At 48.4% G+C, this 18,930-nt stretch overlaps 1 protein-coding gene across 1 annotated transcript in view; it reads right to left on the bottom strand.

The window, feature by feature from the left end:
* The window catches only part of Wdfy4 (WDFY family member 4), a 274,084-nt gene that overhangs the window by 183,443 nt on the left and 71,711 nt on the right, over window positions 1-18,930 (bottom strand). Inside the window, exons 13-23 of the mRNA XM_004657842.2 lie at window positions 18,286-18,500; window positions 17,322-17,416; window positions 16,239-16,458; window positions 15,711-15,787; window positions 14,922-15,143; window positions 13,246-13,424; window positions 8,267-8,498; window positions 7,020-7,165; window positions 5,398-5,509; window positions 4,608-4,798; window positions 2,321-2,473 (exon numbers count right to left, since the gene is read on the bottom strand). Coding sequence (XP_004657899.2) covers window positions 2,321-2,473; window positions 4,608-4,798; window positions 5,398-5,509; window positions 7,020-7,165; window positions 8,267-8,498; window positions 13,246-13,424; window positions 14,922-15,143; window positions 15,711-15,787; window positions 16,239-16,458; window positions 17,322-17,416; window positions 18,286-18,500 — 1,842 coding nt within the window. The remainder of the gene's footprint in view (window positions 1-2,320; window positions 2,474-4,607; window positions 4,799-5,397; window positions 5,510-7,019; window positions 7,166-8,266; window positions 8,499-13,245; window positions 13,425-14,921; window positions 15,144-15,710; window positions 15,788-16,238; window positions 16,459-17,321; window positions 17,417-18,285; window positions 18,501-18,930) is intronic.

Raw genomic sequence — 18,930 nt, 5'->3', positions numbered from 1 at the left:
TCTGCCTCCCGAGTGCTGGGATTAAAGGTGTGCGCCACCATGCCTGATGGTTTTTTTAAAATATATATTTCTTTGAGAGAGACTGAGAAAGAAAGAGAGAGAGAAAAAAATGGGTGTGCCTTTGCCACTAAGCTATCTCTCCCGCCCATCTGTTCACTAGTATTAAACATTTACTTTTTCTAATGTGCATCCACTGACGGCCATACATTTCCCCGCCAGTTTTGCTTTCAGTGGCAGCCCCACAGTATCTGGGTATGTCATGTCCCCTTGCCATCTTAAATCACCTCTAATTTGATATACGAGTTCTTCTCTGATCTTACCCTTTAGCCTTCTCCTTTGTTCCAGTTTAGGTTTCAAGTTCTCCCACCTGTATTTCTGAAACCACATCTTGACTGACTTCCCTGCCTCAGAGCTCTCTCCACAGGTAAAATACTAATATAAACCCTCATGTGCCCTTCTCCAGTGAGCATCCTGAGACATCGGTAGTTTGGCAAAACTCATCGGTCTATACACTGCTTATCAAGGCTTAATGTTCATCATCCAAAGTTGATATTCTAAGGCAATGTTTTTAAAAGTGGGATAGAATACATACCCAGAGCTCTGTCTACTCAGCATTCACAATAACAAAGTATAGGAGTGGCCTAAGAACTTGATGAGAAGAATGGCACTTCTTTCCTATCAAAATATTACTCTGACATCAGAAGTATGCTTGAATGTGTTTGCAATGAAAAAAGATGTCTTTTTATACATGATGAAAGATACTACTCAACATAGCATCTATAGAATGATAATAATATAATTATATGAGTATGTTTACATAGAATATATATATAGAGAGAAGGCATTCAAAGTTACAAACAGCTAATGAGGTAAACTAGGAGAGTCCCCCCCCCCACGATTTATAATTTTTAAATATTCTATAATAACATATAGTCACTTTTAATAAGTGAATAAAGAGCTCTTTGGGTCCTCTGGAGGGTCTCAGCATGCCCAGGACAGAGCATGAGTCCTTCCATGGGCACCTTCAACCACTATGATTCCCTGGCTCTCAGCCCCCAGGGCTGCTTGCATGCCAGGGTACTTACAAACCATGCACTCTACCTGGAGGGGTCTCTCCCTACTGGACCATGAAGACACCACTCAGAGCCTGTGGTCCCTAAAACTGCACCACTAGCTATTCCCTTGTTCCCACTCCCCTAATGCTCTGTGCCTGCCCCTCTGTGGCACCTGTGGCATGGTGTCTCCTTGGCCATGTGTCTGGACTTACTGGCAGTGGGGAGAGCCTGGATTCTGGGCATCACAGTATGTCCAGGACAAGGGCAGTACTTGAGTGCAGTGGTCACTCAGGAAGTAAGGCAACATCATGGGTGGGTTGTCTCCCCTGAAGAAATTGATATGCCTCACTGCCTCAGCGTCCCCACCCATACCTCAAGGTGTTCTTTTCCAGGATCAATGAGAGACAGCAATGAATAGGCTAAAGGAATTAGGGTATGTTCTCAAATCCTTCCACACAGATGGTCCTTTACAGTTTTGACATCCTTTCCCAGATGCTATGTGACTTAACCCCCATGACAGCCTGCCTAGAGGAAATGATGTTTGACATCTCACAAATAAATATACCAGATCAGATGTGGTGGAGCATGACTGATATCCCATAGGTGGAGGCAGAAGGACAATAGGTTTAAGACCAACCTGGGCTACGTAGCAAGAAGAAAAAAAAAAAATATATATATATATATATATATATACACACACACACACACACACACACACACACACACACACACACACCAAAACACTAAAGGGGCTCAGAAAAGGTCAACAAACTGGCCCAGGAGTTGGAGACACAGCTCAGTTAGGAAAGCATTTGTCTTGCAAGCATAAGGACCCAAGTTTAAGTCCCAAGTAGCTATGCAAAAATGTTGGGTATAATGGTATGTAATCCCAGTGCTGGAGAGGCAGAGACAGGAGGATCTCTAGACAATCTACCATAATTGGTCCTGACCAGTGAGAAACCTTTTTTTTTGGGAAAAAAAAAAAGGTGGGTAGCATTTTTTAGGATGATATCTAGCATTGTCTTCTGACATCCACATGCATATACAGATCTGCACATATACATATATATATTTAAAAAACTTGCCTGAAGCAACATAGCCCAGATATGAGAGGGTTTGACTATATAAAGTTACATCTCTGCACCCCAAAGCTTGTGTGATTTTACTAACACTGTACTATGGAGGAGACTGAAACCACAGGCTTCCATGTCCTATTTACCTATCACATACACTCCTAAAAGCCTAGGGGTCAATCTCTGGATTACCTCGAAATTGCAGAGGACATGCTGGAAGATACCCATGTTGGTGATAGCCGACGGCCTGAAACCCAGCTCCGCCGTGCCAGCCACTGAAAGGATCAGCTGGAAAATCTGATGGTTTAGGAGGGAGGGATTCTTCCTCAGGAGAAAGGCCAGTATCTGTGAAGGGGAGACACAAAGCAGTGGTGATGAATATGTCACTGGGCATCTCTCACACAGCTGCTCATTGCCACAGCACCACAATTAGAGCAGGCTTCACCCTCTGCTCTGAGGCCGCCTCCTCTGCTCTCAGACCTCGTCCTCTGCTCTCAGACCTCGTCCTCTGCTCTCAGGCCTCGTCCTCTGCTCTCAGGCCTCGTCCTCTGCTCTCAGGCCTCGTCCTCTGCTCTCAGACCTCATCCTCTGCTCTCAGACCTCGTCCTCTACTCTCAGACTTCATCCTCTGCTCTCAGACCTCGTCCTCTGCTCTCAGACCTCATCCTCTGCTCTCAGGCTGTAACCTCTCTTCTCAAGCTTCATCCTCTGCGTTCAGGCTGCATTCTCAGTTTTTTTTTTAAATATTTTTTTTAATTTTATTTATTTATTTATTTATTTGAGAGTGACAGACAGAGAGAGAAAGACAGATAGAGGGAGAGAGAGAGAATGGGCGCGCCAGGGCTTCCAGCCTCTGCAAACGAACTCCAGACGCATGCGCCCCCTTGTGCATCTGGCTAACGTGGGACCTGGGGAACCGAGCCTCAAACCTGGGTCCTTAGGCTTCACAGGCAAGCGCTTAACCGCTAAGCCATCTCTCCAGCCCCTGCATTCTCAGTTTTCATGAGCTGCCATCTTTTGGTCCACATTTCCAGAAGACAAATCACTATGTATGACCTGCCCTCCTTCCCATGACTGTCTTTCTGCAATTGTGAGACTTGACCTTTCTCTAGAACTGCCGTTTTCCCCATTGAATCTCTTCTCTGTGATTTCTCCAATGTGCTGGCTTGTTCTTTGGGTCTTCTCCCCATGTTCCTTTCTGGGACTTTTCATGCCTTGCCATGTCATCTCACTGACGTTGCAGTGTCACTCAGAATCTACCACTTTCCACGTCACGTCCTCGCTTCACGCTGCTCCCAGGTGTGACCTTCTCTTGCAGCAGCAACATACATCACCCACCCCACAGTGGGAACACTGAGACCTCAGCATCCTTGGTTGTCCCAGACCCACTTCACAGACCACAGAGCATCACCCAGGCTGCCCAGCCATGCGCTAGCCTCTGGGTCCTCACCCAGGGCATCAGGATTTGGCTCCCTCTGTGCACAGCTCAGCCTCTAAATACTAGTTTTCTCCACTCGGGAGAGAACTCTTCTCGCTGTCCCTGTACCTCCACCTTATACCCTCCACACATCTCCACCCTCTAAACCATGCTCTTGAAGAGCCTCCCTTGTGATCAGCAAACTGTGATGTCACTGCAGACTGTTTTTATCTGCTACCTGACCATTTCTCTCTTGTTTTTTTTCCTCCACCAAGACCTAATTAGGATGGCTGCGAGCGGCTTGCTAAAAATATGTTGTCTGTGTGCTTAGTTCTGCTAACTGTGGCTCCCTCTAGCTGGGCAGGAAGTTACTCGGGGGCGATGTTTGTGCCCCATCTTATAAACTGCCAATGAAAAGGGCAACTCATCAGATAGATAGAGCAGGCTTTCAGGGTGTGCATTCTAAAAATCTCACCATTTATGAATCCACAGAGCCAACCTAGTCTGCACAGGTGCTGTGATCCCAATTTTACTCAAGAGAGGACTGAAACACACAGAGATTAATGGAAAAAAGAAGCTGGCACTTACTGAGCTCTGATTCTAGGCCAGGCATGATTCTGAGCCCTTCACTTCTATGAAATCACCTATTCCTCAGTATAACCAAAGATGCAGGAGAGACGACAGTGGAGGCCTTACGGGTGAAGCTATTGAGGCAGAGGGGACGTAGAACTCTTCCAAGGTTAGATAACAAGTTAGAGAATGAGGTAGGATTCCAACGATGCAATCTGACTCAGCTACTGCACAAGAGGCAGTGAGGCAGTCCTAGACAATTCTGAGTCATCAGAGAAAGCGCTGTCAGCGGCAAGCAGGTGAGCTCCCAGTGGCTGGCCACCACCACGCGCTTGTGTGCTGTGACCACGTGGACCTCGGCACCTGGGGCTTTGGGCCAAGACTCCAGGAGTCGTCCTGAGGGACGTCACTGGAACAAAGGACTCTTCACCTTGCTGACTGGGGATGATGGCTCTTGAGGGGCCCAGGATTCTGTGGGGAGAGTGGGATTACCTGGTACCCACACATGTGCTGCATCAGGCGGTCACACGTGACGTTGCTGGTCAGCACCGAGTGCAGGACCTTCACAGCCACATACATGCTGTTGTCGTCCTTCGCCAAGGAGACAAGGCCTAGGAGGATTGCGGGCCCTCCAATGAAGTCCAGGCTGCTGGCAGCAGGGCTAGAGTGGAACACCCTCACCCCTGAGGGAGACACAGGGAACACGTCACCAGTATGTCACGAATGCATGACATCTAATTGTCAGAGGGGCCCATGCACGGGGGAGGGATGGGAGGGGAGGTGGAGGCTCTGGATGCCTTAGCACACGCTTTCATTTTAGCACCCTCTGCCTCAAGTCTAGAGATCTAGATGAGCCTGGTACCCTCTGTGCCTCTGTTGCCCACTTGTCCTGACCACCTCTGGCTCCTGCCAGCCCTCTGGAATCTATTGAGCTGGATTCTTGCACCAGCTTGAGACGGGACATGAAAACTGGCAGTTACCATCTCTTGTTTCCACCCAAATGACCACAGCAGTGGCTCCTGATCACAGGCCCCGCCATGCTCCAGAGACAGGCTTCTGCCATGTATGAGGGTCAGGGCGGTCAGTGGCTGAGCTCTGCAGTCAAATGCTAAGTGAGCTGCTCTCTGCTGTTCCTGGCCACTCTCTGGCCGTGTTTATTCCATTTTTTGTTCTCCCCAGACTGCCTCCCCAGCATGCTCCCTCCTGCCTGCCCTCCTCAAGAACTCTAGAATTGATAAGCCCTCCTTCCCAAAGGGTGGTAAATTTCTACAGCTTGACCTACCTAAGTGACCCACAGCAACAGCACCGAGAGTCCGAAGAGACCCCGAGAGGTGTCCAGCACAGTTTCTCAGCAAGAGCACAGGCGTGGCGTTGTCACGGCAGGAAACGTTCATCTAGAGAAAGTGGCGACAGTAAGGGCTACAACTCCTGGGGAAGGAGGAACGCTGCTTGTGAGGTGCTGGGGGGTGGACACCCCAAGGCCTTGCCTGGTGCTGGGGCTCCACGAGCAGTGAGTAGTGAATGAGTAACGCTTGAGCCTGTGTTGAGGGGAGGAATCCAAAATGTGGGAGCCTCCCTCATCTTGCTGCCAGGCTATGGTTTGATTGCAAGCGAGGGTAGGAAGGACGCAAAAGTAGACAGCCCTACCAGGATAATAGCTGTCGCTATCTCGGTCCAGGCTTGTCCACACTATGCAAAGCTGGCTTTGACTACATGTTTCAGAAGGGCAGGAGGACAGCAATTATACATTCTTTTGTTGTTGTTGTTGTTTGTTTGTTTTTCGAAGTAGGGTCTCCCTGTAGCCCAGGCTGACCTGGAATTCACTATGTAGTCTCAGGGTGGCCTCAAACTCACGGCAGTCCTCCTACCTCTGCCTCCTGGGTGCTGGGATTAGAGGTGTGCGCCACCACGCCAGGCTCATACTGCATTCTTTGTTCAGGAAGCACTGCTTTGGTGACCAAGCTCCTGACCTCCTACCCCTGCTCTACAAATCAGCCCCAAATATACCAACACTGAAAGCAAAAGATATCTCTATGAAGGAATCAGGAAGAAGCGAAACGAAGGGCATCTTCATTGACACAAGGATTTTCTTGTTTTGCAAGTTTACATTTTAGTTTGTGATTAATAATGAGGGGATGAAAGACAATTATGGGTTAAAAGAGGCGACCACGAGAGGAGAACAAACAAGAGGTGATGCAAAAGGGTAAAAGGAGGAAGGAGGAGGAGGGAAAAGGAAGGGTAGAGGAACAAAAAAAGTGTTCCATTTGAAAACATCAGAATGAAACCTAATTCTCTGTGTTCTAAAAGACTAACAGCGTTGTGGCTCACACCTTTAATCACAGCGCTGGGGAGGCAGAGGTAGGAGGATCACTGTGAGTTGGAAGCCATCCTGAGACTACAGAGTGAACTCCAGGTCAGCCTGGACTAGAGTGAGACCCTACCTCGAAAAAGCAAACAAGCAAAAAAGAAAACTAATGCTAAAAGGTAATAATTAGCAAGTTTACTTTCAAAAGAATCACAGTAACTCAAAATCCATTTTGCTACATTGTTGAGTCAGTGCTATCCAAAGAGAAAGTGAGTAGTTTTCTGTGTCCCTACGGTATTGAAAATTCAGTGAGTCATTTACCACAAACACCGCGCGCGCACACACACACACACACACACACACCCCTTCTTTTCTGAAAAATAGTAGACCAAATGTTTAGTCCCATGAGTGCTAATGGGTGGGGAAGGGAATCATAGGTAGTTTTTAAAAGATGAAATGAGAAATATGTGTTCACGGATGCACATATTCATTCACAAATAAGCAAACAGGAGTTAGTGTGTGCTGTCCAGCCCCCAGCTGAAGCCATGCTAAGAAGACCAGGACAGAGAGCAGCAGCCAAGGGGGACGGGAAGGTGTACCTCCTTGGCGATCAGGCGGCTGTCCACCTCATTGTAGACGTTTCTGATGTTTGCTGCATTGGTAATGGAGGAGCTGGATACATGCAGACCAAAGGAGACCTTTTCCTCTGCCACAAGGGCTGTGGCTTCTCCATCGGGGTCTTCTCCTACGGCAACACCTATTTAGTCAGCTCTAGCCCCCCTTTACAGAAAGGGCATCAATCCTCAGACAGTTACATGTGATGAGATAAACACAGCCCAGTCATCACAGGAAGGGTATCTGCATGTTGTCACATGTGACATGTTTGCATGTCCATAGGTTGTGTCCCTGCCTGTGCTTCTCTGACACATGAAAACCTAACAATCTCCCAAGACTGCTCCTTCTGCAACACCTCAATGTTCCATGTCAGGTATGAAATTATCAAAGTTTTTAAAAACATCGATGGAATCTATAACGTTGGTCCCCCAAGCCGGGCTGCTAAGTGACTTTTCTAAAAAGAAAAAAAAAGTAGGTAGGATTGAAAAGACTGAGATTGTCAGCGAGTTTCACAGCTGCTGTAAACCTCTCACTGGAATTAGCAGACTGGTCCCCAAGTCAGTGACAGCCAATGTACTCCCGGAGAAGGATGGTGTGAATACGGCCGGTAAAACTCTGGCTCTAGACCTGATCTGCTCCCGTTGCATTGGTCAGTGCTGTTTGCCACAGGAAATGAAGTTCACACAGACATGGGCCTGGAGACTGAGCACTCAACAGCACTCAATCACCCTTTACCACACACAAGGCCTTCACGCATGCATTTATCATTCTTCCCAGATGGGAACTGACCCTCTTGGCTTAACGGAGCTCAGAGACCAAGCTCTCTGCTCAAACAGCCAGCAATCAATAAGGAAAATGTGGATGTTTTGTCTGCCTGTTTAATAATTGAAGACAACAGTATACTTTAGTTAAAAAGCTTCTTCATTAAAAGGAATGTAACTTATTTATCTCATTCCCTCTCTCTCTCTCTTTCTTTGCTGATGGTATTACTAACCCACTTGCCTCCATTAGGTGCCTTGCAGTGGAAATGTAAAGAGGATTGTCATTTCCTTTTCTGTGACATTTTCTGTTGGGTTGTAAATATATAATGATCCAATTACAAAAGCCTTCCCTAATGATTGACCTGTGCTGAGTTTATTCGTTATAAATATGCTATAAATAACTGGATGCCCATTTAAAAACCAATAGCAACAAAAAAGAAAAAAAATATATAAATCAAAACACTCCCTACCTTGAGTGTGCACAGCCTGAAAGTTACCACAGTATCTTGGGCTAAGTTTGATGATAACTTCCAGAGTCTCCACTGATATGGCCTCTTCAAAGAAGTATGCGGGGCCAAGACGCCAGATTAATGAGGATTTTTGTTTCCAGATTCTAGGGGTCCCAATATACCCATAAACATCCACAAACGAAGATGGATCCATTGAAAGGAAGGGTCCTGGTAAGGCCTGAATATACAACATCTGTGAAAATAAGGATGGTGGGATTCAGAATTAATCAAATAAATACATAGCACCACAACATGATGAGGCTCATTGTCATGCCAAAATAAAAGTTTACTTTATCTAAGAAGACAGATCTGAGAAGTGTGCAGACAAACCACCTATGAATGCAGAGGGGAGTAAAACACCATGCTGCCTTTGGATGGAAAGTTGATGAGGACTATAAAGACTAAAGTCCTTCTTGTCCTGCTCATTCTCCTGAACTTCAGATGTTCATTATTGGAACATTGATAACACAGCTGAGAACAGAAGAAATAAGTGCTGCTGTTTGCAGATGACTTGTCCCTGAGGAAAATTCCGAGAGCATTTTTAGAATCTCCTGGAACCGGTAAGTGAGCTCATTAAGGTCACGGGATACACAATCCACACAAACACCAGTTAGTTTCATATCTATAGACTGATGATGAGCAAGCCGAGACCACTCACAACTGTTCAAAAATAATAATAAAACTTGTCAGGCGTGGTGACATTCACCTTTAGCCCCAGCTCTTGGGAGGCAGAGATAGGATTTCCATGAATTCGAGGCCACCCAGAGACAACCTAGTGAATTTCTGGGCTACAGCAAAAGGCTATGTCAAAAAAAATGCATACTTAATAAAACATGTACAGCATCTGTATACTAAAAAAATTTCAAAATATTAGGCAACAACATCAAGGAAGTCTGACACAAATGGAAATATACCATGTTCATGGATAAGATAGTAAAGATGTCACATTTACACTAATTTATCTGTAGGTAAATGCAATTGTTACAGACTAATTCTAAAATTGGTATAGAAAGCACAGGTCAACATTTTATGGGGGGGGGGATTTAAATGGGAGGAGTCATATACCCAGTGCATCTCATGCTATAGCTAGATGTTAAGACTAAGCAGGGACTTCTTTATAACACCAAAAGCATAGATCATACAACAGAAGACTAACGAGTTATACTTCACCATGTTAAAAGCATTTATGACTAAAAACAATAGTTGGGAATGGTGAGATGGTTCAGTGGGTGAGGCACTTGCCGAAAGGGTCTGAGTTCCATGCCCAACACCCACACAGAAAGGTCTGCATGGTCATGCGTGGCCATGCATGTCTACAACCCAGCACGGAGGGAGCTGGAGACAGGAGGCTTACTGGGGCTCACTGCTCAGCCATTCTTACCAAAGAAATGGCAGCTCCACATTCAGAAAGAGATTCTGTCTCAAGGAAGTACGGTGGAAGAGTGATAGAGGTAGGAGCCCGCTATCCTCCGACCTCTACATGCCTGAACAGAGCGTTTAAACACCTGCTTGTACACATGCAGTCAATGCACACACATGCATGCATGCATACACACCACACACACACACACACACACACACACACACACACGAGACACTACACACCAAAACAAACAAACAAAAGCTTTGTAGGTAAAATGACGAAAAGACAAGAATCACACTAAAGGGAATCATTTTCAACCCCTATCTCTCCCACCCAAAGGAATAATACTGTGACTGTAATATTTTACAAAGCAATTTAAAAAAAAAGCTTAGCAGTAAAAAAGCAAACTAGCCAATTAGAAAATGGCCAAAAGACATGAATAGACATCACTAACTAATAAACCCCAATGACAAGTAGACACACCAGAAGATCAAGGACAGAGATACAAGGTAGAGACCCAGAGATCCACTGGCACACAGATAGTAGGCTAGCATAAGAAATAGTGAAGATCGGGCTGGAGAGATGGCTTAGCAGTTAAGCGCTTGCCTGTGAAGCCTAAGGACCCCAGTTCGAGGCTCGGTTCCCCAGGTCCCACGTTAGCCAGATGCACAAGGGGGCGCACGCGTCTGGAGTTCGTTTGCAGTGGCTGGAAGCCCTGGCGCGCCCATTCTCTCTCTCTCCCTCTATCTGTCTTTCTCTCTGTGTCTGTCGCTCTCAAATAAATAAATAAAAAATGAACAACAACAAAAAAAAGAAATAGTGAACATCCAATGCCAAGACACTGAGTCATTCATTGCTGGTGAGAATGTAAAATAGTCGTCATTCCAGAAAGATGTTGGCAGATACTGATAAAAATCACGAAGGGACCCAGCAATTAAACTCCTAGGCATTTATTCCAGAAAAAAAAATATGCTTAAAGTCACCTAAAACTCTATGTGCATATGTTCACAACAATCTTATCTGTATTAGCCCAAAACTGGAGATGTCTATCAATGGCTAATTACAGAAGCAAAGGTAGCAAGAAATACTACTCACCAATTTTAAAAAATGAATGGATTATTAACACATGCAACAACTTGGTTAAATTTCCAGTGAATTATGCTGAGTGAAAAACCCAATTCCTAAAACAAATCAATTACTGTATTGTTCCATATATAACATCCTTGACAATCAAAAATTTTTTGATTGATTGTTGCCAGACATAGAGACAGGGACAGGGGAGAGGGCATGCTGATGGGAAGTAGATATGATTATACAAATACAATGCAAAGGACCCTCGTGGTGATGCAGTTCTTGTGTCTAGATTGGGATCATTGCTAAATGACTTTTTAATTTATTTATTCATTGATTTGCAAAGAATCACAACTGGTAGGTGCTGAAAATGAGTAACAGATGAATGTTTGTCCCTTCCCAGAACATGCACATCATCCTCTCCAGGGCTCAGGGGTCAGAGAAGATGGGAAGGATGTAAGAGCTGGGGAACGAGAAGGAGAGCAACGGAACTCTGGCTTCCACATATGATAAGGCCATTGCACTTAGGAGCTCCTGGCAGCTGTGCCAGCTGCATGAGACCAGCACGTGATGGGGCCAGTCAGCATTCGATTATAGGTAGAGAGGGACTTAAGACGCCACTCCCCACCCTACTGAGCTAATACCAGTCACAGGCTGCTGGGAGAGGGGAGTCGTTCTCTTGCATGGCACAGCCTCTAGTAAGTGATGAGAGGGTGTACAGTGAGACAAAGGCTGACAAGGGAGTAAATATGAGGTACAGATGGTCAAAATGTAATATATGTTGTATGAAAATGTCAAAACCAATTAAGTATGATTTACAAAAAAGAAAAAGAGCATAAGCTGGGCATGGTGACGCACGCCTTTAATCCCAGTACTCAGGAGACAGAGGTAGGAGGATCGCCATAAGTTCGAGGCCACCCTGAGACTCCATAGTGAATTCCAGGTCAGCTTGGGCTACAGTGAGACCCTACCTCAAAAAAAAACGTGTGTTGTAGGGCTAAGGAGAGATATCTTAGCTATTAAAGGTGCTTGCAGGCAAAGCCTACAGGCCAAGGTTCAGTTCCATAGTACCCATGTAAAGCCAGATGCACAAAGTGGTGCATGCATCTGGAATTCATTTCAGTGGCAAAAGGCCCCAGAATACCCAAAAACAGAAAAAGAGCCAGGTGTGGTGGCACATCCATTTAATCCCAGCACTCAAGAGGCATTGGTAGGAGGATCACTGTGAGTTTGTGAGTTCAAGACCGCCCTGAGACTACATAGTGCATTCCAGCCTGAGCTAGAGCGAAACCCTACCTCAAAAAAAAAAAAAAAAAAAGGACATGAAAAACTTAAGTTGTGTCCTAAAAAAAAACAAATCTTCCCAAAAGATAACTGTTAAATTCACCTGAGAGGTTCTATGAAATTTAGGTGGTTCTAATCAAATGCTTTTTAACCTAGGAAACATGTCTCTTCTCTACCTACCCCATCCCCACCTCAGGGAGGGATGTCTGGAGACACTTGGTGGTCAGATGTGAGCACTGTGGGACATGTGGGGGGAATGCTGACATCTTGGGTCTGGCTATACATCCCAGTATGTGCAGCCCAGGCCCTCACAACAGAGGTGTCTGTCCCAAATGTGAACTCTGCCCAGTAAAAGTTCTATACCGGAGTTTCTTTATTCCTGCTCCTATGAGAATCAGGAAAGTTCAAAAGTTCTACTGAATCACTAAACAATGCCCCACCTGAGGTTTGGCTGGCATTTATCTTGGGTATCGCCAATGGAGAGAGCTTTCAAAAGCCTGTCCAGGTGATTCCAGCAGCAGGCTGAGGAAAGGCTCTCGATGACTGAGGTGGAAGCCTGGCCACCCCTGTGCCCCCAAGCCCTCTCCTACTGGCTCCTTGGGCACCTCTGATGTGGCTGCTGCACAGAGCAGGCCAGCTGGGTCCTTGGTCTCCTTCTACCCTGGGTGGCTCTCAAGGAGAATGAGGAGAGGCTTCCTCCACACATGGGTTCACCATTGTGCTCTAAGCTGGTGAGATGAGCTGATGTCTTGCCCCCAAGGGTGGTACTCAGGCCAACCACATACAGCGGCCTCACCAGGAAGCTCACCAACCCTTGGCCCTGCTCTGACTTCCCTGGGGAATTTATGAGAGGTCTTCATTTGCACATTCTAGAAACCGACATTTCCTTGTGACTGCGCTTAACAGGTCTCACCCACAGCCCACCTTCTGCCATGGTCATGTGACTTCCCATTCATTTTCTAACGATGGCCTTTCCATGCCTAAATTTAGCCAATATGCCAGACAGGGTGTGTGTGTGTGTGTGTGTGTGTGTGTGTGTGTGTGTGTGTGTGTATGTGTGTGTGTGTGTGTGTGCGCGCGCGCACACGGGAGGGGGTGGTCATTCATTAGATCCTAAACCTGTGGCTGAATGTGAACACAGAGCTCATCAGTGGCCACTTGCTGGTGGCAGGGTCTCAAGGCTGGGTCATAGGCCAAGTGCAATTCACAGGAACCATCTCACCTTGGCTGAGCCAATGGCCTCTCCATCCAGATAGGTGGAAACGGTGCAGTGCCTTTTCATTTCCTTGTTAACAACCACAGCAAGGTGATGCCACTGGCCACAAGCCAGCCTCTGACCGCACCTGACCTGGAGCTGGCGTCCCGCTGAGGGCTCTGCCTCTTCCTCGGGCTCCATGACATCTACAAGAGAACACAGACAGTGAACCTCACATGGGACACCATGTTGCAGCCACCCAGGAACGCTGAGAAAGGGATGACTCTTTCCCAGGCAACCGAGGTGGGCCTTGAACTTGTGGAGCCTTGACTGAGACCTCTGCTCATTAAAAAAATAATAATTGAGGGCTGGAGAGATGGATTAGTGGTTAAGCGCTTGCCTGTGAAGCCTAAAGACCCTGGTTCAAGGCTCGATTTCCCCAGGACTCACATTAGCCAGATGCACAAGGGGGCGTACTTGTCTGGAGTTTGTTTGCAGTGGCTGGAGGCCCTGATGCACCCATTCTCTTTCTCTCTCTCTTTCTCTGCCTCTTTCTCTCTCTCTCTCTCTGCCACTCTCAAATAAATAAATAAAAATAAACAAAAATTTTAAATAAAAAAATTGACAGCAGGGCTAGAGAGATTGCCTAGTGGTTAAGGCGCTTGCCTGCAATGCCTAAGAACTCGTGTTCAAATCTCTAGGTCCCACGTAAGCCAGAAGCACAGTGACAAAATGTGCAATGCTGCACATGCACACAAGGGGGCGCACACGGCTGGAGTTTGTCCACAGCAGGGTGAAGGTCCTGATGCTCCCATTCTCTCTCCCCCTTCTCTCTCTTTCTATAAAAACAATAAAAATGACAGCAGCGGCAGCCACTGCCATCATCCCCTGAGCTCAGGCTCTGTTTCAGATACTGGTGTAAGCACTGCTACAAACATTAACTCATGTACCACTCCCCACAACCCCGGGAGAGAGGAGCTAGCTCTGTTCCCAGCTTACCATCCTGAGGCACAAGAGACCTTAGGTCACTGGACTATGGCCCTGCAGCCACTCCATCTAGGCACTCCCAACTAGACTCCCTCCAGGGTGCTTCTATGAGCCAAGTCCTAAGAAGTGCCAGGCAGCCGCTGGCTGGAGGCCAGCAACGTGCCAATTCTCTGGGCCTCCCAAATGGTTTGCTATGAGACAGTGGCTCTTGGAATACGTAGGACTAATGGTGACTAGTGTGCCCTGGCCTTAACCACTGGGCTGATGAGCTTGCGAACAAGCTGAGGTCCACAGGGCAGAGGCAGGATCGGGCTCCTAAGGCACCCAGGGTCACCAGCCTGCCATGCCAATCACTGACCAGAATGAAGGTCATCAGTGAACATTTCTAGGCCTGCTCAGGCTCCATCTCAGCTGGGTACATTCTTCACAAACCATGTCCAGGAGACGACATAGCCTGTGTCAGTGAGGCAAGTCCCGAGTCCTGTCTATGACACTTCTGTCAGGAGAGACATGCATCTATGGATAGCTACTGGGTATGACCTCTGGAGCCATGCCGAGATTGCATATGCCACAGATGTCTACTTAGACATCTCACCAAGTGTGGAAGCCAAGAGGGCACTTTCCAACTAGGAAGAAACTGGTGGTTGGCAGGTTTTTTTAAGCATGCCAAGAGAGAGCATCAGACTCAGCCTTGTTCCCCAGGTGCCGGGCCTTACCCAGGGGCTGGAACTCTTTCTCCTCTGTGGACACAACCAGGGACAGGTCATCTGGGCAGAGGCTGACAGAGAAGCAGACGAAGGGCTGCTCCGTCCTGGACAGGTGGCGCACCAGGGTGAGAAAGCGCAGGGGGTGCCCCTCCATGACGGTGGCCTGATGGCTGATCAGAAACCAGCAGGAGAAGGTCAGGCCTCCCTGTGGGGGGAACAGCCTCGCAGGACCTGAGCAAAGAACACAATCAGGACTTCGTATTTCGTTCTGAAGCCTCAGATCTCTGACTCTACTCTGCTGGGCCATCCTTTCCAGGTACCAGCTTGGACAGCCTGGCCTCCGCCATGGCCACTCCACCTCAAGTCGACAAGTCATGGGAAGCCTATCTCACCATTCAGACCTGCAGAAGGAAGCTCACAGGAAAGTGGTGGCCTTTCGTCCAGGATCTGCACCAAGATTTTGAGGCCTTGCCAAGCCCTCTTCTTCCATTAGCCCAAGGGGACAGAGAAGCTGTCACTGATCTTAAAGCCTGACATCACTGGGCCCCCGGCAACTGATTGAAAGCCAGACTTCATGTTCATGGGGACAAGGACACTAGCTCAGCTGAACCTTGGAGGGAGAAGTGGCCCACTCTGAGGAAACCCATGCCCTCCCATAGTTAACTAAGGGGTGCTCATCTACAGAAACTAAGGACCTAAAGGTAGGCCACTGCTTCCTGAAGAAAGAGTGGAAATTGGCAACCAAGTTCCACCCCCACACCCCAGGACTTGTTCCTGAGCCCAGTGGGAGAATCCTACCTGTCCCAATCCCTCCAGAGATGGAGTGCTCAGTGCTGGCCCCCATGACTGTAGACAGGGTCGGAATAAACAGACAGCTGCAAACAGGAAAGCATGGCAGGTCACTGGACTTCAGGTGAAACTTGCATCAAGGTAATAGTAATATGCTAGTATACTCTATACTATATAGTATATAACCCCTGCTCTGTTTTAAGACAGAGATCACACCCACCCCTTACCCATGAGGCCCTAAGAATAGAAAGTAGCTGACTCTGATAGGATACCTGAGGGGGTGTGTGTCAGGAACCAGACAGGATGTGAGGGTATTCTAGAAGCAGCCACAACACGGAAACAGAGGACTCTGCTCCTCCGTGGATGCGTATGCCAGCCCCGGGAAGCCGCCGGGTAAGGGTGTCTATTACCTACACCATCCTCTGCATGCCCAGTGAGAAGCAATGGGAGCTTCAGGTTTGTTGTCCATGTCATAGGTCACCAGAAAGGCTAAGAGATTCATAGACCATTTTCCTAGCCCATGAAAGCCATCCTTACCCATAACCCTCAGAAGACATGTCAAATTCCACAAACGACGGAGCCAGAGTGGCCCTCAGGGGCTGTAGGTTCCGAGGGGAGGTCATGGAGATGAGGCTCAGGGCTGTCTGGAGGGCTCTGGCAGAACCCTGGGATGTCATTGAAGACCTGAAGTCCTGAGCCTCTCCAGCGCTGCCATCCGCAGGTCCCTCAGCTGTGCCCAGATCTGCTGCCTGTGACCCTGAGGCAGCAAGCGAGAGAAAAATGCCCAGTGCGTTTCCACCCATTCTGGTAATTTAATGTGCCTGCCACAGCCCTGCTGGAGCACTCAATAGTCTCCAGGCACTGCATAAATATGAATAAAGGCAGGTCTGCTGCACCCCCAGCCTGGGCTCTGATGATTTGAACACCCAGCCCTGAGAATTCAGCGCAACACCTGCTCTCTTCTGACCAGGCTTTCTCGGCTGCTGTCAGCGGCTCGCTTGCCCCACTGCAATTCCTTGCCGGTCCACGCTGGCTCACCAGCCTCGGCTCTGTCTCCTTGGACAGTCTCGTCCCACCTCTGGCTACAATTCCCAAGCAAGGGTCTCCATCATGGATTCTCGACTGGGTCTTTCCTTGTCTTAGCGCTCTGTGGGAGCTAACGTTCAAGATGCCTGCAACTCTCTTCTCTCTAAACCAACTGCCTGAAGTGACATTCTCCCAGAGAGCTTGCCTGACTCTGCATCACCCAATGCTCCCACTTCCAGACACTCCCGACCCCTTTCTGAGCCATGAGCTGTGCAGAAAGCCGTCACTGCACGTAACTGCCCCCGTGCAGCATTACGTAATGCCAGGCTGCGAGGGAGACTCAGTTGCGGGTTTGTGACCTAGGGCCCAAAGGGTTAAGAATGTAACCTACACCACTCATATTCTGTGGAGGCGGGAGGTGGTCGTCTGCCTTCTGGATGTATGTTCTCAGAGACCCCGATCCCTTCATCTGTCCCACTGGGCCATCTGCCCATCTTCCCACCTGCTGTGAGTGATCCTTCGCGGGGGGGGGGGGGGGGGAATAAGGGTACCCTGTCCATTCCCTCAGCCTGTTCCCCTCCTCTGTCTCCTCACCTGAGCACTTGGGGTCACCTCCTTGCCCATGAGATGAATTGAGGATTTTTGTGGCAGCTGCCAGAGGAGGGTGAAATCCAAGTCTTAGAAACTGTCTGAATGGGACAAGTTCAGAGAGTCAAATCAAGACATTTTTGCAGGCAAAAGCTTTTGGGCTCATTTCTCTAGAAACCCAGAGCTCATGACCCATCCACACTCTCACCTTGAAAAGCCCACTCTGAAAACCACTCAGAGATGGATTGCGTACCCCTGCCCAGCCACCCAGCTCAAATCTGGTGAGGTCAGGGGCCTCACTCATGCCTTATATTGCTCATATGTTTCTAAAGGAATTTGTCAGGCAGCATTATGAATGCAGCACCACCGTGGTCTGGTCTGGCGGAGTTGACAAAGGCCATCTGAGGTCCTGAATCCCAGGCCTGCTGGCCTCAGGGGTTGTCCTCCGTCTCTGCTGCCCCTGCTCCTATGTAAGCAGGGGACGACTACGTGTGAGTACAGCCAACCTCAATGCTCTGCCTCAAGGCAATAGAGAGACTCAAAAGACGCTTGGTCTGCCTGCAGTCCGCCCTCCTCCTCCACCTATTTTTCTCCTCCTTCCCTTCTCCCTTCATGCCTGAGGTTCCCTGTAGGATACAGTTGTCATCCTGCCTCTGTCCCCACTCCATGCTGCCTTGGCCACTGCCTCTCTGTAAGCCCATCACTTTGTAGTCTATTCTTTGGTTCCAGACAAACCCTCCTCTTCTAGCTTGTACACTGGCCAGGCTCAACTCCCAGCTTCACCTCCTTGGTGACTACATTCCCCCAGGAGCCCCACAAGAGTATCTGTCTGCTCCATGGGCGTCAGCACACACATCGCATGCTAGGATAGATACATGAGGACACCCGCCTCTGCAAACTCTGCTGCCCGTGGTACACCCGTTACCCTGCCATGGGCTCGGTGCTGTCTCATGCTGGGTGCATGCAGTACCTTAGCACATCTGGTTCAATGGCTTGGGAAGCCAGCTTCTCAAAGATCCTGATGAGGAGCACGTGCAGGGGGCTGCTGCCCATGCTGAGCGCCCTGCGGCAGGAAGTCATGATTGTCTGAAGCATCCCAGCCTCACACATGACCTGGCGGTTCTTCTCCGATTTCACCAAGGACAGGAGGTGGCTGGCCAGGGAGCACTGGATCTCCTCGGAAAGCTAGGAGATGACCAAAACAACCTGTGAGCTCTAGAGGACAGAATGTGGCTTTGGCAGGGTTCCAGATGGGCCTGGGATTAGTGATAGGACAAGAAAACGGTGTCCACCGTAGCCCGCTGCTTCCCATCTGTCTCGCGTGCTCTTCCACATGCTATCTTTCTCCTGCAACGGCAGGCCGGGGAAGGACTGGAGCTGCTTGGTGCGGTCACTGACTGCGGTGGAGGAGGCAGGCAGGGTGGCAGGAGGTTGGGGTCACCCTTACACATGTCATGCTGGACTGACCTCATGTTGGTAAAGTTGTTGAATTAATCGCTGATGTTGAAGAGTTGAAAGATCTCACATCAAAATCCAGCCTTGTGGCCTCTCTTAAAGATGGAAAAATCTGGGCATGCAGGTGTGTGGCCTTGGCTACTGGTGCTGTGGAGTGACT

Source organism: Jaculus jaculus, chromosome 18 (genome assembly GCF_020740685.1).
Source record: "Jaculus jaculus isolate mJacJac1 chromosome 18, mJacJac1.mat.Y.cur, whole genome shotgun sequence".
Taxonomy (NCBI): Eukaryota; Metazoa; Chordata; class Mammalia; order Rodentia; family Dipodidae; genus Jaculus; species Jaculus jaculus.
Note: the sequence above shows the minus strand (reverse complement) of the source record. Positions and strands in the feature narration are given on the sequence as shown.